Below are 22,122 nucleotides of genomic sequence, written 5' to 3'. Positions count from 1 at the left end.
AAATTGAAGAGCATAAAAAATCAGGTCACTCAACCTCATCATTGTAGCATGAGCATCAACGGAGTAAAGTACATATACTGGTAGGGTGTGGTGCATACAGCTATTAGTAGTTGGTGACATAACAGAGGGATATAATAATCCAAGCTAAAAAAATTACTATGAATAAAGCTGAACAAGCTGCTTTAATGAGGATTTAAGTCTCCAAAAAGTGGATTCTATCACTACAAAGGAGAATATCATCGTACTTAATTAGTTTTATATCAAGGTAGAAACATTCATGTTGGGATGTGGGTAACTAATAAGATCATAAATTAAATACTTTCTCAATTTTGGGCCGGCATACTAAGAGTTTTAATATATAGATCATAATGCAGACATGTTAAGCATGTATTTAAGTTGAAAAGATATAATATCTTTCTACATTGAATTCTCAGGTTAAAGGTCAAAATTACACCTAAAATAACTGGCTGCAACTATGTTCACATGCCCTACACTACACATATTATAGTACTGAAGAGAAAATTAAGGATGAGAATAAGAAAATGATGGGACTGTTGGTAACTAACTAATCACTGAAAAGCTTTGGAGACTATACAACTGGAGTTAATAGCTTTGGACATGGTTCATTTTCCAGTCATGATGTCCACCAGGGAGTATCCATCCTTGCCATGCAATTATCTGTAGCATCGTTTTTTGCATGGTACAGAGACCTACCATTTAAGAAATAAATGAAAAGAATAGAGAAAGAGGTGTTTTTATCATATGAAAGAGAGCATGTTGTTAAAATTTCTGGACAGCCCAGTCAAACCTTAGACACATCCTCTGAAAGCTTGATCCGTGGCTGATTATTGATCTTAACAAGTTTGAAAACACAACCCAAAGCTGCTTGCGCATAGCAAGTTACCAAATAAGTTCCTATTCCAAAACAATCCACCCTAAAGTGAAAAAGTGTGATTGAGGCTAAGTAGATGACGCCAGACAGAATAGTGATTATCCTGTAGGCTAGTTCCGACAGACGATTCACAAGAGAAAATTCGCCCAAAAACCAGAGAAAAAAGTCTCTAGGGTTTAATAAAATATTATAAAATCAAACAATGCAAAAAGCAGTCCACAAGCCGGACTGTTATAGCAAAAAAATCGTCTTTATTCGAATTTTGCCAAAAATAGCAAAATCCCGAAAAGCACTCTAAATTGAAATTCGAAATAAAATAAGCAATCTCCCAAAAATCCGGCCTAAATCGGATTTAAATTGACTTCCTAATTAACAATCGAAATATTACCATAAATAGTAAAAAATAACTAAATCTAGTGATTCGGAGGGGAAAACGGCAGAATTTGATGTTGAAAAAAAGGCCACATGGAGCGTAGCTCATGTGGAGAGCGTGCGCGTCGAAAAGAGCTTTCCGGATTGGGGTCTTTTGCGCGATTCTGACACCTGTAGCCAAAGTTATGGCCAAAAGACTGAAACATACTCAAAACGACCCCAATGAGGAACATGTCACAATCAATTCCCGCCTTTACGCTGATCTGCCAACTCATGGTATCTCAGCGCCATCAACGTGCAATCTGACAGCTCAGCATCATCTGTCTCGGATCCCACTGCATCAGTCACCCCGGGTTGGAAAGAACTCGTCCTCGAGTTCAGAGTAGTGTCATCAGGATCCACAAAACAATGACTCAGGTGCTTCACATTAAAGACATCAGAAGTCTTCAAGTGACTGGGAAGTCGTAACCTGTAAGCATTATCATTGATCTTCTGCACGACCTCACAAGGTCCAATCTTCCGATCCTTAAGCTTATTATACTCACCAACAGGAAAACGATCACGAGTTAATACAGCCCAAACAAAATCACCAACATCAAAAAGTACCTGACGACGATGATTGTCGACCCGAGTCTTGTACTTGGTATTGCTCTCATGAATGGTCTATTTCACCTGCTCATGGATACCCTGAAGATACTTTGCCATCTCATCTGCTTTAGGACTGAAACGTCCTATACGTGGAATAGGGGCTAAGTCCAACACCCCGGATGGGTTCTGACCATAGACAATCTCAAATGGGCTTAAACCTGTGGTTCTGTTTTTTGATCTGTTGTAGGCAAATTCTGCCTGAGGCAATGCCAAATCCCACTGCTTCAGCTTCGTTCCTGCCAAAAACCTTAAAAGGTTTCCCAAACTTCGGTTCACCACCTCAGTCTGGCCATCCGTCTGGGGGTGGTAAGCGCTACTGAAATTCAACTGCGTTCCCAGTTTCCCCCACAGGCTCTTCCAGAAATGACTGATGAACTTAGTATCACGATCTGAAGTGATGGATCGAGGAACACCATGTAAACGCACAATCTCCTTGAAATAGAGATGGGCAATCCGGTCAGCATCCATAGTCTTTCTGCAAGCTACAAAATGAGCCATCTTGGAAAATCTGTCAACCACAACAAAGATAGAATCAGAGGCCCTTTGGGTGCGGGGTAAGCCTAGTACAAAATCCATGCTGACATCGAACCAATGAGCTTCAGGAACATGTAAGGGAGTGTACAATCCCGCATTGGTGAGAACTCCCTTATACCGCTGGCACACATAACAACGGTCCACATAATGGGCCACATCACTAGTCAACTTGGGCCAATAAAATTCAGAAGAGATAAGGGCCAATGTCTTATCTCGGCCAAAGTGTCCCTCATTATGGAGTTCACTTATAATTTGCTACCTCAATGAACAATCTGGAATGCACAATTGTAATCCACGAAACAGATACCCATTATGCAAAACAAAATCATGACGGTGACCCTCATTTACCTCTTGAAATATCCTTCCAAAGGAAGGATCAGCTGCATACATATCTGTGAACGTCTCAAATCCTGCAACTTTAGTACTCATGGTGGTGAGAAGTAAGGTACGACCGCTCAGGGCATCTGCGACGCGGTTCAAACTCCCTGCTTGGTGCCTCAGCGTAAAAGTGAATTCTTGCAAGTATGCTACCCACTTGGCATGACATCTACTCAGCTTGTGTTGGCCATTGATGTACTTCAAGGCCTCATGATCGGTAAACAGAATAAACTCCTTCTGTACTAGGTAGTGACGCCAATGCTTCAGGGACTGAACTATGGCATAGAACTCCAGATCATAAGTGGAATAATTTTTCTTTGATCCCGATAGCTTCTCACTGAAAAAAGCAACCGGACGACCTGCCTGACTCAGAACACCACCAATGCCAACGCCAGATGCATCACAATTTACCTCGAACACTTTGTCAAAATCTGGAAGTGCCAAAACTGGAGCCTCGATCATCTTCTGCTTGACCAATTGAAAACGGGCCTCTGCCTCCTCAGACCACTGGAAATCACGCCCCTTGAGGCACTATGTGATAGGGGCGATCAGAGTACTGAAATTTCTAATGAATCGACGGTAAAAAGACGCCAAGCCATGGAAACTTTGGATGTCATGTAAGGTTCTTGGTCTGGGCCACTCCAAGACTGCATCTATCTTTGACTGATCTGCATGAACACCATCAGTAGACACAACAAAACCAAGAAAGTCACAGAAGTAGTGAAGAAAGAACACTTCTTTTGATTGACAAACAAGCACTCTGTTTTCAGCATCTCAAAAACAGCACGGAGGTGATCGAAGTGTGAAGTCCATGTCGAACTATAAACGAGGATATCATCGAAGTAAACTACAACAAATTTCCCCATAAAAGGCCGCAAGACCTGATGCATAAATCTCATGAATGTACTGGGCGCATTGGATAACCCAAAAGGCATGACCATCTACTCATACAACCCTTGTGGCGTTTTAAATGCCATCTTCCACTCATCTCCAGGCCTTATTCTGATTTGGTGGTAACCGCTCTTAAGGTCAATTTTTGAGAAGATCTTAGAACCAGATAGCTGATCCAACATATCATCTAGACGAGGAATTGGAAACCGGTACTTCACTGTAATTCTGTTGATCGCTCGGCTGTCAACACACATACGCCAAGAACCATCTTTCTTTGGCACTAACAGAGCAGGGACTGCACATGGGCTCATACTCTCTCGGATATAGCCCCTCTCCAACAACTCTTCCACCTGTCGCTGCAACTCTTCGGCCTCCTTGGGACTGAGGCGATATGCTGGTCGATTTGGCAAACTTGACCCAGGAACAAGGTCAATTTGATGCTGAATATCCCTCATAGGTGGTAGTCCAGGAGGAAGATCCTCTGGCATCAAGTTAGAGAATTCTGCTAGCAGCCATTGCACCTCTACTGATAAATCTGTATCCACGTCTACTGCATTGTTCTCGCAAGGTAGCAAGGCATAGACCACGCCGCCATGCTCAATCTCATCTAAAAACTTGGACATAGAAAGCAAATTAGTATTATGGGTTACTGGGGTAGGAGTAAGTCCTTCCCGCCGGGGTGCCAACACAATCTTTTTTCCCTTGATGCTAAGGGAATATGTATTCTTCCGTCCATCATGAATGACACTGCGATCATACTGCCAATGTCGACCCAACAATATATGACATGCATCCATAGACACAACATCACACCAGGCATTATCAAAATATTTTCTACCAATTGAAAAAGACACGAGGCATCGCCTATCAACTGTTATCTCACTGTCTTTATTTAGCCATGACAACTTGTATGGCTTAGGATGACGGTCCGTCTTCAACTGCAATTTCTGGACAACCTCCTCGGACACTACATTCTCACAACTGCCGCTGTCAATGATCATTTTGCAGACTTTATCTGCAACTGTGCAAGTCGTGTGGAAAATATTGGTTCTCAACCAATCGCCCCCTGAATCGCCCTTGGGGGTAAGTAGACTCTTGCGAACGACCAGAGTCTCATGACCATCTCCATAAGCACATCATCAGTCTCCTCATCGTCATACACGAGTTCGCCAATCTCCTCAGTCTCGTCTTCCACGTTTTCCTCAATTAACAAATTTTTGCCCTTTTGACTAGCAGGCTTCCTGCAATCAGTCGCCCTATGCCCTTGTTCACCACAACGAAAACATCTAATAGTAGGGTTAGAATTACCCTGCGGTGGCTGCTGAGCAGGACGGGACTCTTGAGGGCAAACTGGTCGACTGTTGTGATCGCTCCTGATCACTGGTCTCCTGTTTTGCTGTTTTTCAACAGCAAGTGCACGCTGGTATGCTTCCGAAACACTCCACAATGAATGAAGGCTGAGGACATCTTGCAAGGGCTGGCGTAAACCCCCCAAATATCGCGCCACCATCTGCTCCTCCATCTCAGATAAATCGTTCCGGGCGACCAATTGGTAAAACTCCTCCGTGTAATCATCGACTGATCGCGCGCCCTGCCTCAACGCATGAAGTCGCTGAAATAAGGTTTGCGTGTAGCCGAAGGGAAGGAAGTGGCCCTTCATCTTTTTTTTCATCTTCTCCCAATCAGTGATCTTGGCTTTGCCTGTCTTTCTCGTGAACGTCGTAACTGTTCCCACCACGCAGATGCTCTGCCCTTGAGTTTGATGGCGATCAGTTTCACTTTCACACGATCGGGGACTTCCTTATATTAAAAAATACGCTCCACTTCATTAATCCAATCCACGAATCCCTCGGCCTGTAATGTACCAGAAAACTCAGGGAGATCGACCCGAAAACCGAGGTCTCCATGACGCTCCTCCCGACCACGGTGCTCCTGGAATCCTGCGCCCCGGAATCCTGCACGATTGTGATATGGGTTTTCGAAAGTGGAATTGGTATCGTGATCAGAGGCCTCACGATCCTCGAAATCCTGCGCCGCCAGGCGCAGGGTTAATTCTGCGACTTGCCTCTGCAAATCCGCAATCATCACATCCTGAACGCTGCGATCACGGCGTTGGGCTTCCTCATTCGGAACCTGCTCACGACGACCACGACCACGACCTCCAGCCATTGAAACTGGTGAAATTTCCCAAGAAGATGTTGAAGCTCTGATACCAATTGACGCCAGACAGAATAGTGATTATCCTGTAGGCTAGTTCCGACAGATGATTCACAAGAGAAAATTCGCCGAAAAACCAGAGAAAAAAGTCTCTAGGGTTTAATAAAATATTATAAAATCAAACAATGCAAAAAGCAGTCCACAAGCCGGACTGTTATAGCAAAAAAATCGTCTTTATTCGAATTTTGCCAAAAATAGCAAAATCCCAAAAATCACTCTAAATTGAAATTCGAAATAAAATAAGCAATCTCCCAAAAATCCGGCCTAAATCGGATTTAAATTGACTTCCTAATTAACAATCGAAATATTACCATAAATAGTAAAAAATAACTAAATCTAGTGATTCGGAGGGGAAAACGGCAGAATTTGATGTTGAAAAAAAGGCCACATGGAGCATAGCTCATGTGGAGAGCGTGCGCGTCGAAAAGAGCTTTTTCGGATTGGGGTCTTATGCGCGATTCTGACACCTGTAGCCAAAGTTATGGCCAAAAGACTGAAACATACTCAAAACGACCCCAATGAGGAACATGTCACAATCAATTCCCGCCTTTGCGCTGATCTACCAACTCATGGTATCTCAGCGCCATCAACGTGCAATCTGACAGCTCAGCATCATCTGTCTCGGATCCCACTGCATCAGTCACCCCGGGTTGGAAAGAACTCGTCCTCGAGTTCAGAGTAGTGTCATCAGGATCCACAAAACAATGACTCAGGTGCTTCACATTAAAGACATCAGAAGTCTTCAAGTGACTGGGAAGTCGCAACCTGTAAGCATTATCATTGATCTTCTGCACGACCTCACAAGGTCCAATCTTTCGATCCTTAAGCTTATTATACTCACCAATAGGAAAACGATCACGAGTTAATACAGCCCAAACAAAATCACCAACATCAAAAAGTACCTGACGACGATGATTGTCGACCCGAGTCTTGTACTTGGTATTGCTCTCATGAATGGTCTGTTTCACCTGCTCATGGATACCCCGAAGATACTTTGCCATCTCATCTGCTTTAGGACTGAAACGTCCTATACGTGGAATAGGGGCTAAGTCCAACACCCCGGATGGGTTCTGACCATAGACAATCTCAAATGGGCTTAAACCTGTGGTTCTGTTTTTTGATCTGTTGTAGGCAAATTCTGCCAGAGGCAATGCCAAATCCTACTTCTTCGGCTTCGTTCCTTCCAAACACCTTAAAAGGTTTCCCAAACTTCGGTTCACCACCTCAGTCTGGCCATCCGTCTGGGGGTGGTAGGCGCTACTGAAATTCAACTGCGTTCCCAGTTTCCCCCACAGGCTCTTCCAGAAATGACTGATGAACTTAGTATCACGATCTGAAGTGATGGATCGAGGAACACCATGTAAACGCACAATCTCCTTGAAATAGAGATGGGCAATCCGGTCAGCATCCATAGTCTTTCTGCAAGCTACAAAATGAGCCATCTTGGAAAACCTGTCAACCACAACAAAGATAGAATCAGAGGCCCTTTGGGTGCGGGGTAAGCCTAGTACAAAATCCATGCTGACATCGAACCAAGGAGCTTCAGGAACAGGTAAGGGAGTGTACAATCCCGCATTGGTGAGAACTCCCTTAGACCGCTGGCACACATAACAACGGTCCACATAATGGGCCACATCACTAGTCAACTTGGGCCAATAAAATTCAGAAGAGATAAGGGCCAATGTCTTATCTCGGCCAAAGTGTCCCTCATTATGGAGTTCACTTATAATTTGCTGCCTCAATGAACAATCTGGAATGCACAATTGTATTCCACGAAACAGATACCCATTATGCAAAACAAAATCATGACGGTGACCCTCATTTACCTCCTGAAATATCCTTCCAAAGGAAGGATCAGCTGCATACATATCTGTGAACGTCTCAAATCCTGCAACTTTAGTACTCATGGTGGTGAGAAGTAAGGTACGACCGCTCAGGGCATCTGCGACGCGGTTCAAACTCCCTGCTTGGTGCCTCAGCGTAAAAGTGAATTCTTGCAAGTATGCTACCCACTTGGCATGACGTCTACTCAGCTTGTGTTGGCCATTGATGTACTTCAAGGCCTCATGATCGGTAAACAGAATAAACTCCTTCTGTACTAGGTAGTGACGCCAATGCTTCAGGGACTGAACTATGGCATAGAACTCCAGATCATAAGTGGAATAATTTTTCTTTGATCCCGATAGCTTCTCACTGAAAAAAGCAACCGGACGATCTGCCTGACTCAGAACACCACCAATGCCAACGCCAGATGCATCACAATTTACCTCGAACACTTTGTCAAAATCTGGAAGTGCCAAAACTGGAGCCTCGATCATCTTCTGCTTGACCAATTGAAAACTGGCCTCTGCCTCCTCAGACCACTGGAAATCACGCCCCTTGAGGCACTCTGTGATAGGGGCGATCAGAGTACTGAAATTTCTAATGAATCGACGGTAAAAAGACGCCAAGCCATGGAAACTTTGGATGTCATGTAAGGTTCTTGGTCTGGGCCACTCCAAGACTGCATCTATCTTTGACTGATCTGCATGAACACCATCAGTAGACACAACAAAACCAAGAAAAGTCACAGAAGTAGTGAAGAAAGAACACTTCTTTTGATTGACAAACAAGCACTCCGTTTTCAGCATCTCAAAAACAGCACGGAGGTGATCGAAGTGTGAAGTCCATGTCGGACTATAAACGAGGATATCATCGAAGTAAACTACAACAAATTTCCCCATAAAAGGCCGCAAGACCTGATGCATAAATCTCATGAATGTACTGGGCGCATTGGATAACCCAAAAGGCATGACCATCCACTCATACAACCCTTGTGGCGTTTTAAACGTCGTCTTCCACTCATCTCCAGGCCTTATTCTGATTTGGTGGTAACCGCTCTTAAGGTCAATTTTTGAGAAGATCTTAGAACCAGATAGCTGATCCAACATATCATCTAGACGGGGAATTGGAAACCGGTACTTCACTGTAATTCTGTTGATCGCTCGGCTGTTAACACACATACGCCAAGAACCATCTTTCTTTGGCACTAACAGAGCAGGGACTGCACATGGGCTCATACTCTCTCGGATATAGCCCCTCTCCAACAACTCTTCCACCTGTCGCTGCAACTCTTTGGCCTCCTTGGGACTGAGGCGATATGCTGGTCGATTTGGCAAACTTGACCCAGGAACAAGGTCAATTTGATGCTGAATATCCCTCATAGGTGGTAGTCCAGGAGAAAGATCCTCTGGCATCAAGTTAGAGAATTCTGCTAGCAGCCGCTGCACCTCTACTGGTAAATCTGTATCCACGTCTACTGCATTGTTCTCGCAAGGTAGCAAGGCATAGACCACGCCGCCATGCTCAATCTCATCTAAAAACTTGGACATAGAAAGCAGATTAGTATTATGGGTTACTGGGGTAGGAGTAAGTCCTTCCCGCCGGGGTGCCAACACAATCTTTTTTCCCTTGATGCTAAGGGAATATGTATTCTTCCGTCCATCATGAATGACACTGCGATCATACTACCAAGGTCGACCCAACAATATATGACACGCATCCATAGACACAACATCACACCAGGCATTATCAAAATATTTTCTACCAATTGAAAAAGACACGAGGCATCACCTATCAACTGTTACCTCACTGTCTTTATTTAGCCATGACAACTTGTATGGCTTAGGATGACGGTCCGTCTTCAACTGCAATTTCTGGACAACCTCCTCGGACACTACATTCTCACAACTGCCGCTGTCAATGATCATTTTGCAGACTTTATCTGCAACTGTGCAAGTCGTGTGGAAAATATTGGTTCTCAACCAATCGTCCCCTGAATCGCCCTTGGGGGTAAGTAGACTCTTGCGAACGACCAGAGTCTCATGACCATCTCCATACAACACATCATCAGTCTCCTCGTCGTCATACACGGGTTCGCCAATCTCCTCAGTCTCGTCTTCCACGTTTTCCTCAATTAACAAATTTTTGCCCTTTTGGCTAGCAGGCTTCCTGCAATCAGTCGCCCTATGCCCTTGTTCACCACAACGAAAACATCTAATAGTAGGGTTAGAATTACCCTGCGGTGGCTGCTGAGCAGGACGGGACTCTTGAGGGCGAACTGGTCGACTGTTGTGATCGCTCCTGATCACTGGTCTCCCTGTTTTGCTGTTTTTCAACAGCAAGTGCACGCTGGTATGCTTCCGAAACACTCCACAATGAATGAAGGCTGAGGACATCTTGCAAGGGCTGGCGTAAACCCCCCAAATATCGCGCCACCATCTGCTCCTCCGTCTCAGATAAATCGTTCCGGGCGACCAATTGGTAAAACTCCTCCGTGTAATCATCGACTGATCGCGCGCCCTGCCTCAACGCATGAAGTCGCTGAAATAAGGTTTGCGTGTAGCCGAAGGGAAGGAAGTGGCCCTTCATCTTCTTTTTCATCTTCTCCCAATCAGTGATCTTGGCTTTGCCCTGTCTTTCTCGTGAACGTCATAACTGTTCCCACCACGCAGATGCTCTGCCCTTGAGTTTGATGGCGATCAGTTTCACTTTCACACGATCGGGGACTTCCTTATATTAAAAAAATACGCTCCACTTCATTAATCCAATCCACGAATCCCTAGGCCTGTAATGTACCAGAAAACTCAGGGAGATCGACCCGAAAACCGAGGTCTCCATGACGCTCCTCCCGACCACGGTGCTCCCGGAATCCTGCGCCCTGGAATCCTGCACGATTGTGATATGGGTTTTCGAAAGTGGAATTGGTATCGTGATCAGAGGCCTCACGATCCTCGAAATCCTGCGCCGCCAGGCGCTGGGTTAATTCTGCGACTTGCCTCTGCAAATCCGCAATCATCACATCCTGAACGCTGCGATCACGGCGTTGGGCTTCCTCATTCGGAACCTGCTCACGACGACCACGACCACGACCTCCCGCCATTGAAACTGGTGAAATTTCCCAAGAAGATGTTGAAGCTCTGATACCAACTGACGCCAGACAGAATAGTGATTATTCTGTAGGCTAGTTCCGACAGACGATTCACAAGAGAAAATTCGCCCAAAAACCAGAGAAAAAAGTCTCTAGGGTTTAATAAAATATTATAAAATCAAACAATGCAAAAAGCAGTCCACAAGCCGGACTGTTATAGCAAAAAAATATTCTTTATTCGAATTTTGCCAAAAATAGCAAAATCCCGAAAATCACTCTAAATTGAAATTCGAAATAAAATAAGCAATCTCCCAAAAATCCGGCCTAAATCGGATTTAAATTGACTTCCTAATTAACAATCGAAATATTATCATAAATAGTAAAAAATAACTAAATCTAGTGATTCGGAGGGGAAAACGGCAGAATTTGATGTTGAAAAAAAGGCCACATGGAGCATAGCTCATGTGGAGAGCGTGCGCGTCGAAAAGAGCTTTCCGGATTGGGGTCTTATGCGCGATTCTGACACATGTAGCCAAAGTTATGGCCAAAAGACTGAAACATACTCAAAACAACCCCAATGAGGAACATGTCACAATCAATTCCCGCCTTTGCGCTGATCTGCCAACTCATGGTATCTCAGCGCCATCAACGTGCAATCTGACAGCTCAGCATCATCTGTCTCGGATCCCACTACATCAGTAGATCTGCACAAAAGTGCATAATGTAGTATATTGGAAGGATTGTCATCCTGGTTCAGGCTGTTAAACAGTAATGAATTATTCAAAGAAGTTTTAGTTTACATTACGAAACCTGCCTTTTAAGTCCAGCTAAAGTTTCTTCATTCAAATCATTACTAGCAGTAATGCTAGTCTTTCCAAAATCAGGAACCCCAAATTCCTTCTCAATTGTATGAAAGATCTTTCGTGCTTCACTGGACAAGTATGCTAGGTCACCAGAGTCCAATCTAATGCCAACAGCTTTGTACCTGCATTTTTGCATATTCAACTTATCACTGGAATTAAATATGATCCACTTGCTTACTGGTATGGATGAAATCCACAACAACACAAGTCCTTCAAAAGTTATGTCAACAAAAGTATGGCCTACAAACTATATGATCCATCATGAATGAAGAAGATAAAAGCCTTTAATACAGGTATCATGCTACACATAAAATTAAAAACGAAAGCAGTAGAGGCAGTATTTGTTGACACGTGATACATGAAGCCATGTAACTTAGTGCCTTCCTTTATGTGTTTTGGGTTCAATTTAAGTTTAGCCAACATGATGTCAATATATAATCATACATTATTTCATTTTCTCAACCCAACAAGCAAAATGCTAGTATGCTACTAACATAATCAGCTTGATAACATAAATTCATGTTTGAAAGTCATCAGAAAACAGAAAATTACTAAACTGAAGATAAGAATAGATAAAGCATCTAATGGGACCAAAAGGATTATTTTTGACCAAATTTTTCGCAAATGAAGAACTGTTCTTATAAGAAGCAAAACTTCTATAAATTAAGCAATTGAGGTATACCCCAAGTCACTAAGTGCCAAGGCAACTGCAAAGAAGTTGGGGACTCCACTCCTCATTACCTGGTAAAATGGATGTCAAAACTGCAATGTTAATACTGATATATGACAGAATAGACTGCATCAAAATTTGGTTTTAAACTTAAAAACTCAAGGAAGGTCTAATTACATCATATGTATCTACAAGAGCAATAAAGTTGTTAGGAAATGCCAAGGCATATGATATGAAAGCTGCTAGTTCACTCTGATTGGTCTCTCCAAAAGTGCTCCCAACTGATTTCAATGACTACAAAACATGCAACGATTAGATATAACTTAAGGTTGGTGAAGCAACAGAACACATTGGTCTCTATCTCAACCAACTTCCTATATATGGCACTCTCAAAGTAATAAATGCTTCATCCACAATTCCTCCAGCAAATTTGTGGAGCATGGATAAGAAGGCTACCAGTTAAGCAATCGGGGTTTAAAACCACCGTCAGAGATGTACATAAGAAGAACTCACTAGTATGGAAAACAAAGCTTTGTCCGTCTAATTCATATGATGTAGGTATAGCATGAATGAGTTTCTGCATTATGTATGAAATCAAAGTTATGGGTGATAATCCTTTAAAATTATTCTGGTCATGACAAAATAGCAGCCAGTGTAGTCTAAGAAAGCAAAAGAATAACCCAATTCTTGGTGATCAAATCTATCTATAAATAGATATAACTTGGATTTTGAGAATAAAAGGAACTAAATGCTACAGAGAATTCTTTACACACTCTATCATGAAACAATTTTTTGAATGATTTTTAGGACTGTGAGCTTTTGTCTGAAGTTGCAATTGCAGGCCATTGTGGTTCTTGGGATAGAAAATTGTAAGCTTCATTACCCAATTTTGATGTACTTGCACATGTAGCAATAATGGATTTTGGTTAACGTGCTTTGACAAAATTAATGCATAGGATATATCTCTAGCTAAACCTAAACAAGCATTAAAGAATTTTTTAAAGAAATGTAATGGTCCATCCACAACACCTGTATTTTGCTTAACCATGACTGAACAAGAGTGACAAAATCCTCACAAGTACTTGAACCATCAGAACTACACAGGGATCTCTCAAGGATTTCATCAGGGCCCTGCAAAACAAAATTTGAATAACCTCATATTCGTAAAAGCATAAGAGATCCAATGGAGACACATAATATTCAATGCACGACCATAGGACAATGGTCAATAGAATGAAATAAAGAAAACTGGAAGAAATGACAAGCAATTCAAAAGTCTATCAAATCAAAGCCTGTCCCAAAATTACATTTGATGGAACATGGATCCATTCAATAAGAAAGAAAAAAACAAAGTATCAATAAAAAAATGTTTAGATACAAACACTGATAGGCGGCACCCAATAGCAAGGGTTAAACTCAAGAACATTATAGGAAACTAATAAATATATTTGTTAGTAATGACCATCCAGCTCAGTTGGTAGAGCATAAGGTTATTAATCTTGAGGTCGTGGGATCGAGTCCTATTGATGGCATTTTATAATTTGGAGGTCTCATTCAAAAGCTGTTTTTAACTTAGTGTTGGGAGTAGACTACTATCATTACATATGTGAACAAGAGACAGTCATTTTTTTAATAAATATATTTGTCAAATTAAAAGTTCTATAGTCTATACAGATGAAACCTTTATTTGTCATTCTAATCTCATCTCTTGCAGTCAATTCACGACATACATACGCAAATAGGCATTACAGCACATATATTAATAAATTAGTCAATAAAAATAAAGAGGGCCAACAACAAAGGAAAAAGTTAATTAGACTTGCTATTCTGGAACTACTTTGACTGTGGAAATATCTTGTTATGACTCTACAAGTCAACATTCCCATATCATATGTTGATGCATAAAGCAAAAGCAAACACTTCAGCATATTCACCTGGCGAGTCTGTCCATCAACAACATACTACTACTAATAATAAGATTACGATTTAAAAAAAGAAGAGAATTTAATTTCCACTAGTAGAAAAAACCCCTTTAATGACGCGCATTGCGCGTCATTTATGGGTGCGGATGACACACATTTGCCTGTCGTTGAAGCCACCAATATGAATTTAAGATGACGCGCAATTGTGCGTCATAAATTTATGACGTTCGTTGAACATCATTGAAGCCCCCGTCATAAATTTATGACACGCATGTATGACTTACATTGCGTGTCATTGAAGCACACGCCATTAAAAAAGATGACACACATTCGTGTGTCGTGATTGTATTTCGTAAATTATTGTTATATATATATATATATATTATAGATTGACAAATAATCAAACTAAATCACATTTAATGCCTCATAATACTAAATATATATATATATATATATATATATATATATAAGCAATCCGTTTGCATGTAATATATTCACATTAAGTTACAAACATAATATCCATCACCTATGGCTATTTGAAAACAAAAAACCAAGAATGTTCTCAGATTATCATAAGAAGATACTAACAGATTATAAGATCTTAGATGCAACTCCTCTAGCTTCTTCTGCAATTTTGAAGTTGCTTCTTTAGAGTTGAGAACTCTTGAAACAGGCTGTGAATGAGCATTGGCTTCAACTGAACTAGTAGGAACATCAGATGCACCAGCTGTTCCCGAACCCTTCCCAAAATTATAGCACAAAATCCATTCTACCTGCAGGTTTCTTTGATTTGGATCCAATAAATCTGTTATTTGCTCATTGTATATCTACAAAAGAAAATTGAAAATGAAGTGATAAGGAACAAGAATAGTACAACGCTAAGCAGTCCAATTATGTAAAAAACTAAGAATCAAAATAATTCAATTATGTTAATCAACATGCTTAATTCACAACTTCTAAACGGGAAATATAGTATAACTCAAATACCCACCTTGGCACATAGAACTCCAATTACAATCCCTCTAAGGTGGGAAGACGGACAATAATGCATAAAGTATGAAAACAAGAATTACTCAATCGCACTGATTTAGCAAATTAGATTACTAAATTACATATCGATCAGTTGGTAACCACAGAAGTCACATATAAGTTAAATGTATTCGGGAATAGACTATTAATAGTAATTTAACTTTGAAATAGGCTTGCGATGCTATATGCATGAAAAATAGAATACACAAAGGATATTATAAAGGCAAAAAACAAGAAATTCATAGATCAGTTAAAAGCATAGCAGTAGAGCCCCAAACAAAGGGAACTAATTAATAACACAGAAAATATTAGGAACAAAAGGCATATTGACAGTGGAACTTACATTTTATTAAAGAACGTTTCCAATAATACTGAGAATTAAGCTTATTGATTACAAATAATAATGCATTAATGCTTACCTTTGGGACATGAACTTCCCATTTTGCCACTGCCTTCAAGTCTAAAAAAAAATTAACAAAAAAAAAATTCAATTCTATAAAACAATTACACTAACTTTCATCATCATGGGTAGTCAAATTACATGCATTTCATCTTTAAGAGAAACGTTAAACTATATGCTTATATTTACCCGCAATTCAGTTGCTCTATACAAGATTGTTTCTCTTAATTCCAACATCTAATCATCGGTAAACCATAACGGATTCCCAAAAGTGGTGGGAAGTATATCAAGATACCTAAACCAGTCTTTAAATCCATATAAATAATAAATAAAAGAAAACTAAAAGAAAACAATCAAATATGTAAAGTACATACGGTTTCCACGAAGAATTCTTTCGGAGACGTTCCACAGTAAGAAGTCTTTAAATCCGTTGTTCGTTGAACGAGAGGGAATTGAAATGTAAAGGGTTGGAGTAAAATTAAGTTCGGTTCGTAACGGATAATCCTGCAAAATATTACCTGGCACTGCAAATCAACAATCTTCACTGCTACCACTTCGATATATCTAAGCAGTTTTCGGCTTCACGACAAAGATTTTATTTTGCACACAATATTTTAAACTAATATGCCCTTACCATCCGGGCGTGTACACAAGAAATCAATGGATCGACCAAGAAGCTCCTACAGAGAAGAAAAAAAAAACTTGCTTCATATATATGACAATAGTTGGCAGAATCAAAGAAAATGGTAAGTACAAACAAGAAGCATCCATCAACTAATACAAAACACAAAGCAGAAGATACTGCAGGGAAAGTGTGACTGTTTCTACAGGTGCTGGGATCGGAGACTTTATAATTCCGCTAGGATAAGGCTCCTTAACTGCTGCATTCCCAAATTTCCCAGCACCATTTTCCATGGCTTCTTGTTTACTTCTTTTTTTACTTCTAGCCAACGGAGAGCACATTGTCTCTGTGAAACGTATTAGGTCAAATCAGCATTTAAGAACGTTAATTGAAAACTAACACCTAAGATTTACAATGAGAATCGAAAATATAGGTTGGAAAATCAAATAAATCTCAAGATGAGATAAAAAGACAAGAAAACTAATCGTTTATTTCTTTCAATTCTGAATTTTTCAACACCCAAAAGTAGAACCTTCAACATTAATCAGTTAATTTAGAGCCCTAAAGAAAGCCATATAGTGCAAATTGTAATGGAGGCAGTAACTTAACTATTTCGAGAGTTTCTGAGAAGGAACACTAACCAGATATTGCCCTTAATAAAATTATCAAAATTAGGAGTATAGAATTGTGAAACCAACTAGCTACCTTTTATGCTCCCACAAGTAATGAGCTTATTGAGAAAATCACGAAACAATGTCAAAACAAGCCTTTCCTGCTTTGCATAGACCTCTGTGCACTCATGGCCATTAGATGATTTATGAGTGACATTTCGAGAATGATTTGTCAATAAATTAGGCGACTTCACTTCCATAAACATTGTGTCTTCTTCATCACACATCAATGCACGTGTTCCATGAGACAAAGGCCTTCAATTCTGCACATCGTTCTCATATGCTCCAGAGTTGCCACTTCCATCTGTATCTCCTGGTTCTCACTCTTAAGGTCATCAGTGGCAGCGCTTGGAACATCATAACCTTTGTGACTCGTTTCATGCAAGTGACCAGAAGAAACTGTAGTTTCAATAGAGCCTCCCTCTGTTTGTTGATCATTTTGCTACTTTTCTCTGGAAATTGCAAGTTTCACATTAGTATTACTATATGCCATCTTCAAGACTTCAACAGTACAAAAAGTATAAAATTGTGAGTTTGTGCATAAGCCCAAGGTGAATTAAGCATGCAATTAGGTAAAGACCTAGATTACAAGATCCACATATCATGGAGAGAACAATATAATTAAAGAATTTTAGCAAACATAAAGGCAAGAGTAATTCACTCGAAGAAGACAACCAGGAAAGGGAAGTTTCACCACCAAAAAACGAGCATGATTCATGTATTACCTCAAAAGTAATGAACCCACAAAGGGCCCTGAATTCTGTTATGGCCAAAGCCATCTCAGGTTTATGATTAGCATCCTTATAGAGATTTCGCTTCAACTTATGCAATTCTTTGGCCAATTCTTTATCCGGATGTGCCTGTCTTGAAAGGGGTTTTGCCAATGAAAGTACATATATTAAAGCATATGAAACACATAATCAGTCCGCAACTGCATACGCCATACCAATATTTCCTGAGCTGTGAAATCTTGAACATTTTCGATGGATTCAAAGCTATATATGAGAATGAGGTTATGTGCTTTCAAATGCAACCCATTCTAATTATATCAGTAGTTTCAGCATAGAAAATGGTTGATTCAACCATCATCCAGGCTTCCCTTAGCATCCTACTTTTTTATCGGCAAGTGCAATGAATGTAGAAGCAAAGAGTTATGGTGGTCGTAAGACAATGCAGAAAATAATGATTGATATGGTTCTAGCCATTACCATTAAAATGAAAAAGAAAACTCATTAACCCAATTCCAAACACATGCACACAAAAATCAAAATTAAATTTCCCAGTAATCAAAGGAAATGAGAGGAAAAAAAAGAAATTCCCAAAAAGAAAGTAGAGAAATACGTGTAAAAGAAAAGAACAAACCTTGAACAGAAAAGGAAGATCATGCCCCCATTTTTTCAAAACCTTGTGACCAAGCACATTCGGATTCTTCAAAAATCCAATCTCTTAAACCCAAATTCCCACCTTATCCATTATCATTAGCCATAAAACTTGGCTTTGAGTCATGGGTTCCCATCCAAAACTCAACATATGGCCTATCAGGCTCAATCTCAGACCCAGAATTCAAAGCCAAAAGCCTCACCACCTATTCCTCCGTCCCAAATCTTCCCCATTCGTAGTTTTGAACCTAAGCTCTTAGCCGCTTCACCTTCTCGACATTAGCCTTTTCCATTGTTGAACAGAACCCCCATAAACGAAACAAAGGAAACTGATTTTGAAGAAAAATGAGAAGAGAAGAGAAAGGGATACAAGAGAATGCTAATGCGGAAGGGAGGGGGCATTTTTTGCTGGTATTTGAAAAGTTTGAAAAGGTACGTAGAGAGAAGGAAACATACTGGAAAAAGAGACCGAAAAGAAGTGAAGATGAAAATTATGGGGGGGAAATTAAAAGACGACCTTTAGAGATGACACACAATGAAAAGTGTATTCTGTGTATTTGTTAAATTTTTTAGATTATGACTATTAAATATGAAACACATTATTGTAAGTCATAAATCGTTAAGATTTTAAGAAACATGACATTTTTTATGACACACATGTTTTGCAAGTCATAAATTAGCGTGTGTCATCGTTCGTGTGTCATTAAAGATATATTTTCTTGTAGTGTTCTATACTTTTAATAATCGGATTAACATTTTTAAATGAGAAAATAATTGGATTAATATTTTCCCTCTCCCCGAAGCTATGGGCTCCATATTTATTAAAAACAAAATTCCTCTTCTCTCTCTTAAGTAGGAATTATTAAAAAAAAACTTTTGTAGAATATAGGATAAATCTCAAACTTTTTTAAAAAGGGCAAATACTAACCTTAATTATTTGAAGAACATAATTTTGATAATAATTCAATGTAATTTTCTCGATCATATTGAAAGTTTTACGATAAGTTAGCATATTCAGATTCACTTAAGGCCAAACAACTAAAACTGAGTTTAATAATAGATTTATAATTTGAAATTCAGCTTAAATGTAAACAACATAAAAAACTATATTAGGAAAGAAAATTATTATACCATAAGGATAACTCAGAAAGTCCAAAGTCTTAATATCTTTAGCTGACATGAAAACAGTCCCATCAAACGAAAAGTAAACAAACAACAACAACAAAGATAACGCTACTGAGGCGATAATGCTTAAAACATGCAGGTTAAAGAAATCAGCATATGATGTTTTTGTCGGATTGAGGAGTCGTAAGAATGGTGATCCAACTCCTCAAATGGCCAAAGCAGTTTTCTTGCATACGGGGCACAGATTCTTCTGCACGAGCCATTGCTTAATGCAGTTGAAGTGAAAATCATGTCCACAATCCAGTTTTCCAAGCTCTTCTCCATTGGCATAATCCTCCTGTAACAGTTCCAAAACATAGAAACACAGTTTAGTTCCGTTTTCCATTCATCGTGATTAGGGAAATAACGGATGGTAAATAACATCGAGTCATTCGAATAAATGGAATGATCTTATATAACCTGACAGATACAACATTGTTCAGTTTCGGCTGTGATGGGCCGAAATTTTGGGCGCCTCATATTGGCTCGAATAGTTTCCTCGCTTAACCCAGAGCTAACGTTGCCCATTTGCTCCTCCAGGTCCAGCAGTTCCTAAATAGAAGAAATCATGTTCGGTCTAACAAATTCAGATAACAAATGACAAAGATTTAAGATTTGAAAATGTTACCTCATAAGACATGTTATCAACATCAAGACGCATGTCATCATGAACATTTTCTAACACATACATGCCCTGCAAAAATGTACGGCCCATTTCCAAGGGATCCTGGCCAAGAATGCCCCCCATCGGTGCAAAACTATAAGTTAAAATCTTGATATATGGCAATCATTTTTATGACTATGAAAAGCTTAAACCTTACCTCAGTACGTAAGCCACCAGTCGTCCAACGAACAGCTCGCAAGTAATTACGAACCTGTTATGGCAAAGGCATTTTTAGTTACCCAAACCCCAATTTTTCAAAAGCTATTGTCGTGAAGAAAATAATGTTTTGAGCAAACCTGAGATATCAGTCTTCTTCTCCTTTGAGCAGCCATTTGCAACGTCATTGGACGTGAGAGTTGAAAATTATTACCAGCTTGTCTCTCAGCTATGGCTCCCGATCTTGGAGGAACCTGAGTTTGCCTGTGATTACTGTTTCTTAACGCGACTTCGAAGTCTTGAATAGTAGGAATAGCTTCATTATATATGGGGTAGTTATGTGCCGTCCTCCAGGCCTCATTACGGTCGATCAAATATTGCAGTCTCTGTGCATTTTGATCAGACACACTTGGTTGATGGAACCCCAAGGACGAAAATGGTGAATTATACATGCCTGGACCGGATTGGGTTCCCGAAGAGCAGGCAAAGCTTGGGTTCCCATTGATCAGGTTCATGTTTGGTTCCGTGTTTACTGGTGGAACCATCATAGATAAAGAACCAAAAGATGGAAGACCATGCGGTGGCATGGCTGTCCCAGTATTCCAATATTGGGAAGGCAGTGGAGCTTGCAACGGGTTAGGGACTGCTACAATAGGCTGCTGCTGAAACTGATTAGGGACTCCAACAATAGGATGCTGCTGCAACTGGTTAGGGCATCCGACAATAGGCTGCTGCAACATGGCCGAATTTGACAGAACCAGTATTTGTGGTGAGTTTTGCGCTGGAAACGGACCAAGCGGGGAAACCACTGGTCGTGGGTGATGATGAACGGTTGCAGCTTGTTGAACATTAAAATTGATTGGGTTCCATGCTGCCGACACGTTCACTGGCCTAGTGTTTTGTTGACTTACAGTTGTTCTTAGCCGAGTATTCCTTTGAACGTTGTCGGTTTGTCCGACCTGGATCGACGAAGCTGCCACGGGTCGAGCTAAATGGGTGCCATTGTTGGAGGAGCAAGCTTCATGTGAGATGTTGATCACGATATTATGGTGGGGCTGTGAAACTTCAGATACCCTTCTTTTGCATAAAAGCCTTGACTGACCATTACTTGGAAGACCGATATTTTCTTCTAAAACATACCCAGCACTTCCTGAATGGATCGTGATTGGGCTTGAGGAACCACAAGAGGCTTGGCTTTGTTGATTACTAGAGGATCGTCCAGTTGTGAAAAGGTCTAATGTTAACCGTGGTTCATTCAGGTCCTCCTGGAGAGAACCAGAAGGTCTAGAACCAGTCCCTTGACATTGACCCGGTGAATTTGATGAAACAATGGTGCTGGTGGTGCCTTGGTTGCTACTGATATGACCATTATTAGGGTTCATCCCATTGTTCTCCAAGAAAGGCCTTAAGGTCGGGTTTTCTCGAGAGCTAGTGCCTTGACCTTGACTTTGCATTGTGACCGACAAATAGAAAATCTGCAAACAAAAGAAGCCAAATTTAGCTGATAAATCATAATACCATGAAAACCAAAGCTTATTATAGAAAAAATAACTAGAAGAAGAAGAGATTAAACCCCTTAATTTGAACACAAAGGAAGAAGCAAAGAAAAGGGTGTATAACAAAAGTAATGATGAGAAGAGGCAATGAAGTCTATACAAAAAAAAGACACTATTTATAAGCACCGAGAGACCTAGTTTCCACTCAAAGTTGCCTGTAGAGTCTCAAATGGGGTGCAACATGA

The 22,122-nt window shown here is 40.4% G+C and overlaps 1 protein-coding gene across 1 annotated transcript; it reads right to left on the bottom strand.

The window, feature by feature from the left end:
* Nucleotides 1-19,722: 19,722 nt before the first annotated feature.
* Nucleotides 19,723-21,835, bottom strand: LOC120125612 (E3 ubiquitin-protein ligase MBR2-like). Its single transcript, XM_039143997.1, has 5 exons — nucleotides 20,522-21,835; nucleotides 20,383-20,436; nucleotides 20,190-20,288; nucleotides 19,982-20,113; nucleotides 19,723-19,859 (listed from the first exon to the last, which is right to left on the bottom strand). Exons 1-5 carry the CDS (start codon nucleotides 21,833-21,835, stop codon nucleotides 19,728-19,730), a joined length of 1,731 nt encoding a protein of 576 aa, XP_038999928.1. The 3' UTR covers nucleotides 19,723-19,727.
* Nucleotides 21,836-22,122: the final 287 nt, after the last annotated feature.

Source organism: Hibiscus syriacus, unplaced genomic scaffold (assembly GCF_006381635.1).
Source record: "Hibiscus syriacus cultivar Baekdansim isolate YM2019G1 unplaced genomic scaffold, ASM638163v2 tig00110435_pilon, whole genome shotgun sequence".
In the NCBI taxonomy this organism is placed as follows: Eukaryota; Viridiplantae; Streptophyta; class Magnoliopsida; order Malvales; family Malvaceae; genus Hibiscus; species Hibiscus syriacus.
Note: the sequence above shows the minus strand (reverse complement) of the source record. Positions and strands in the feature narration are given on the sequence as shown.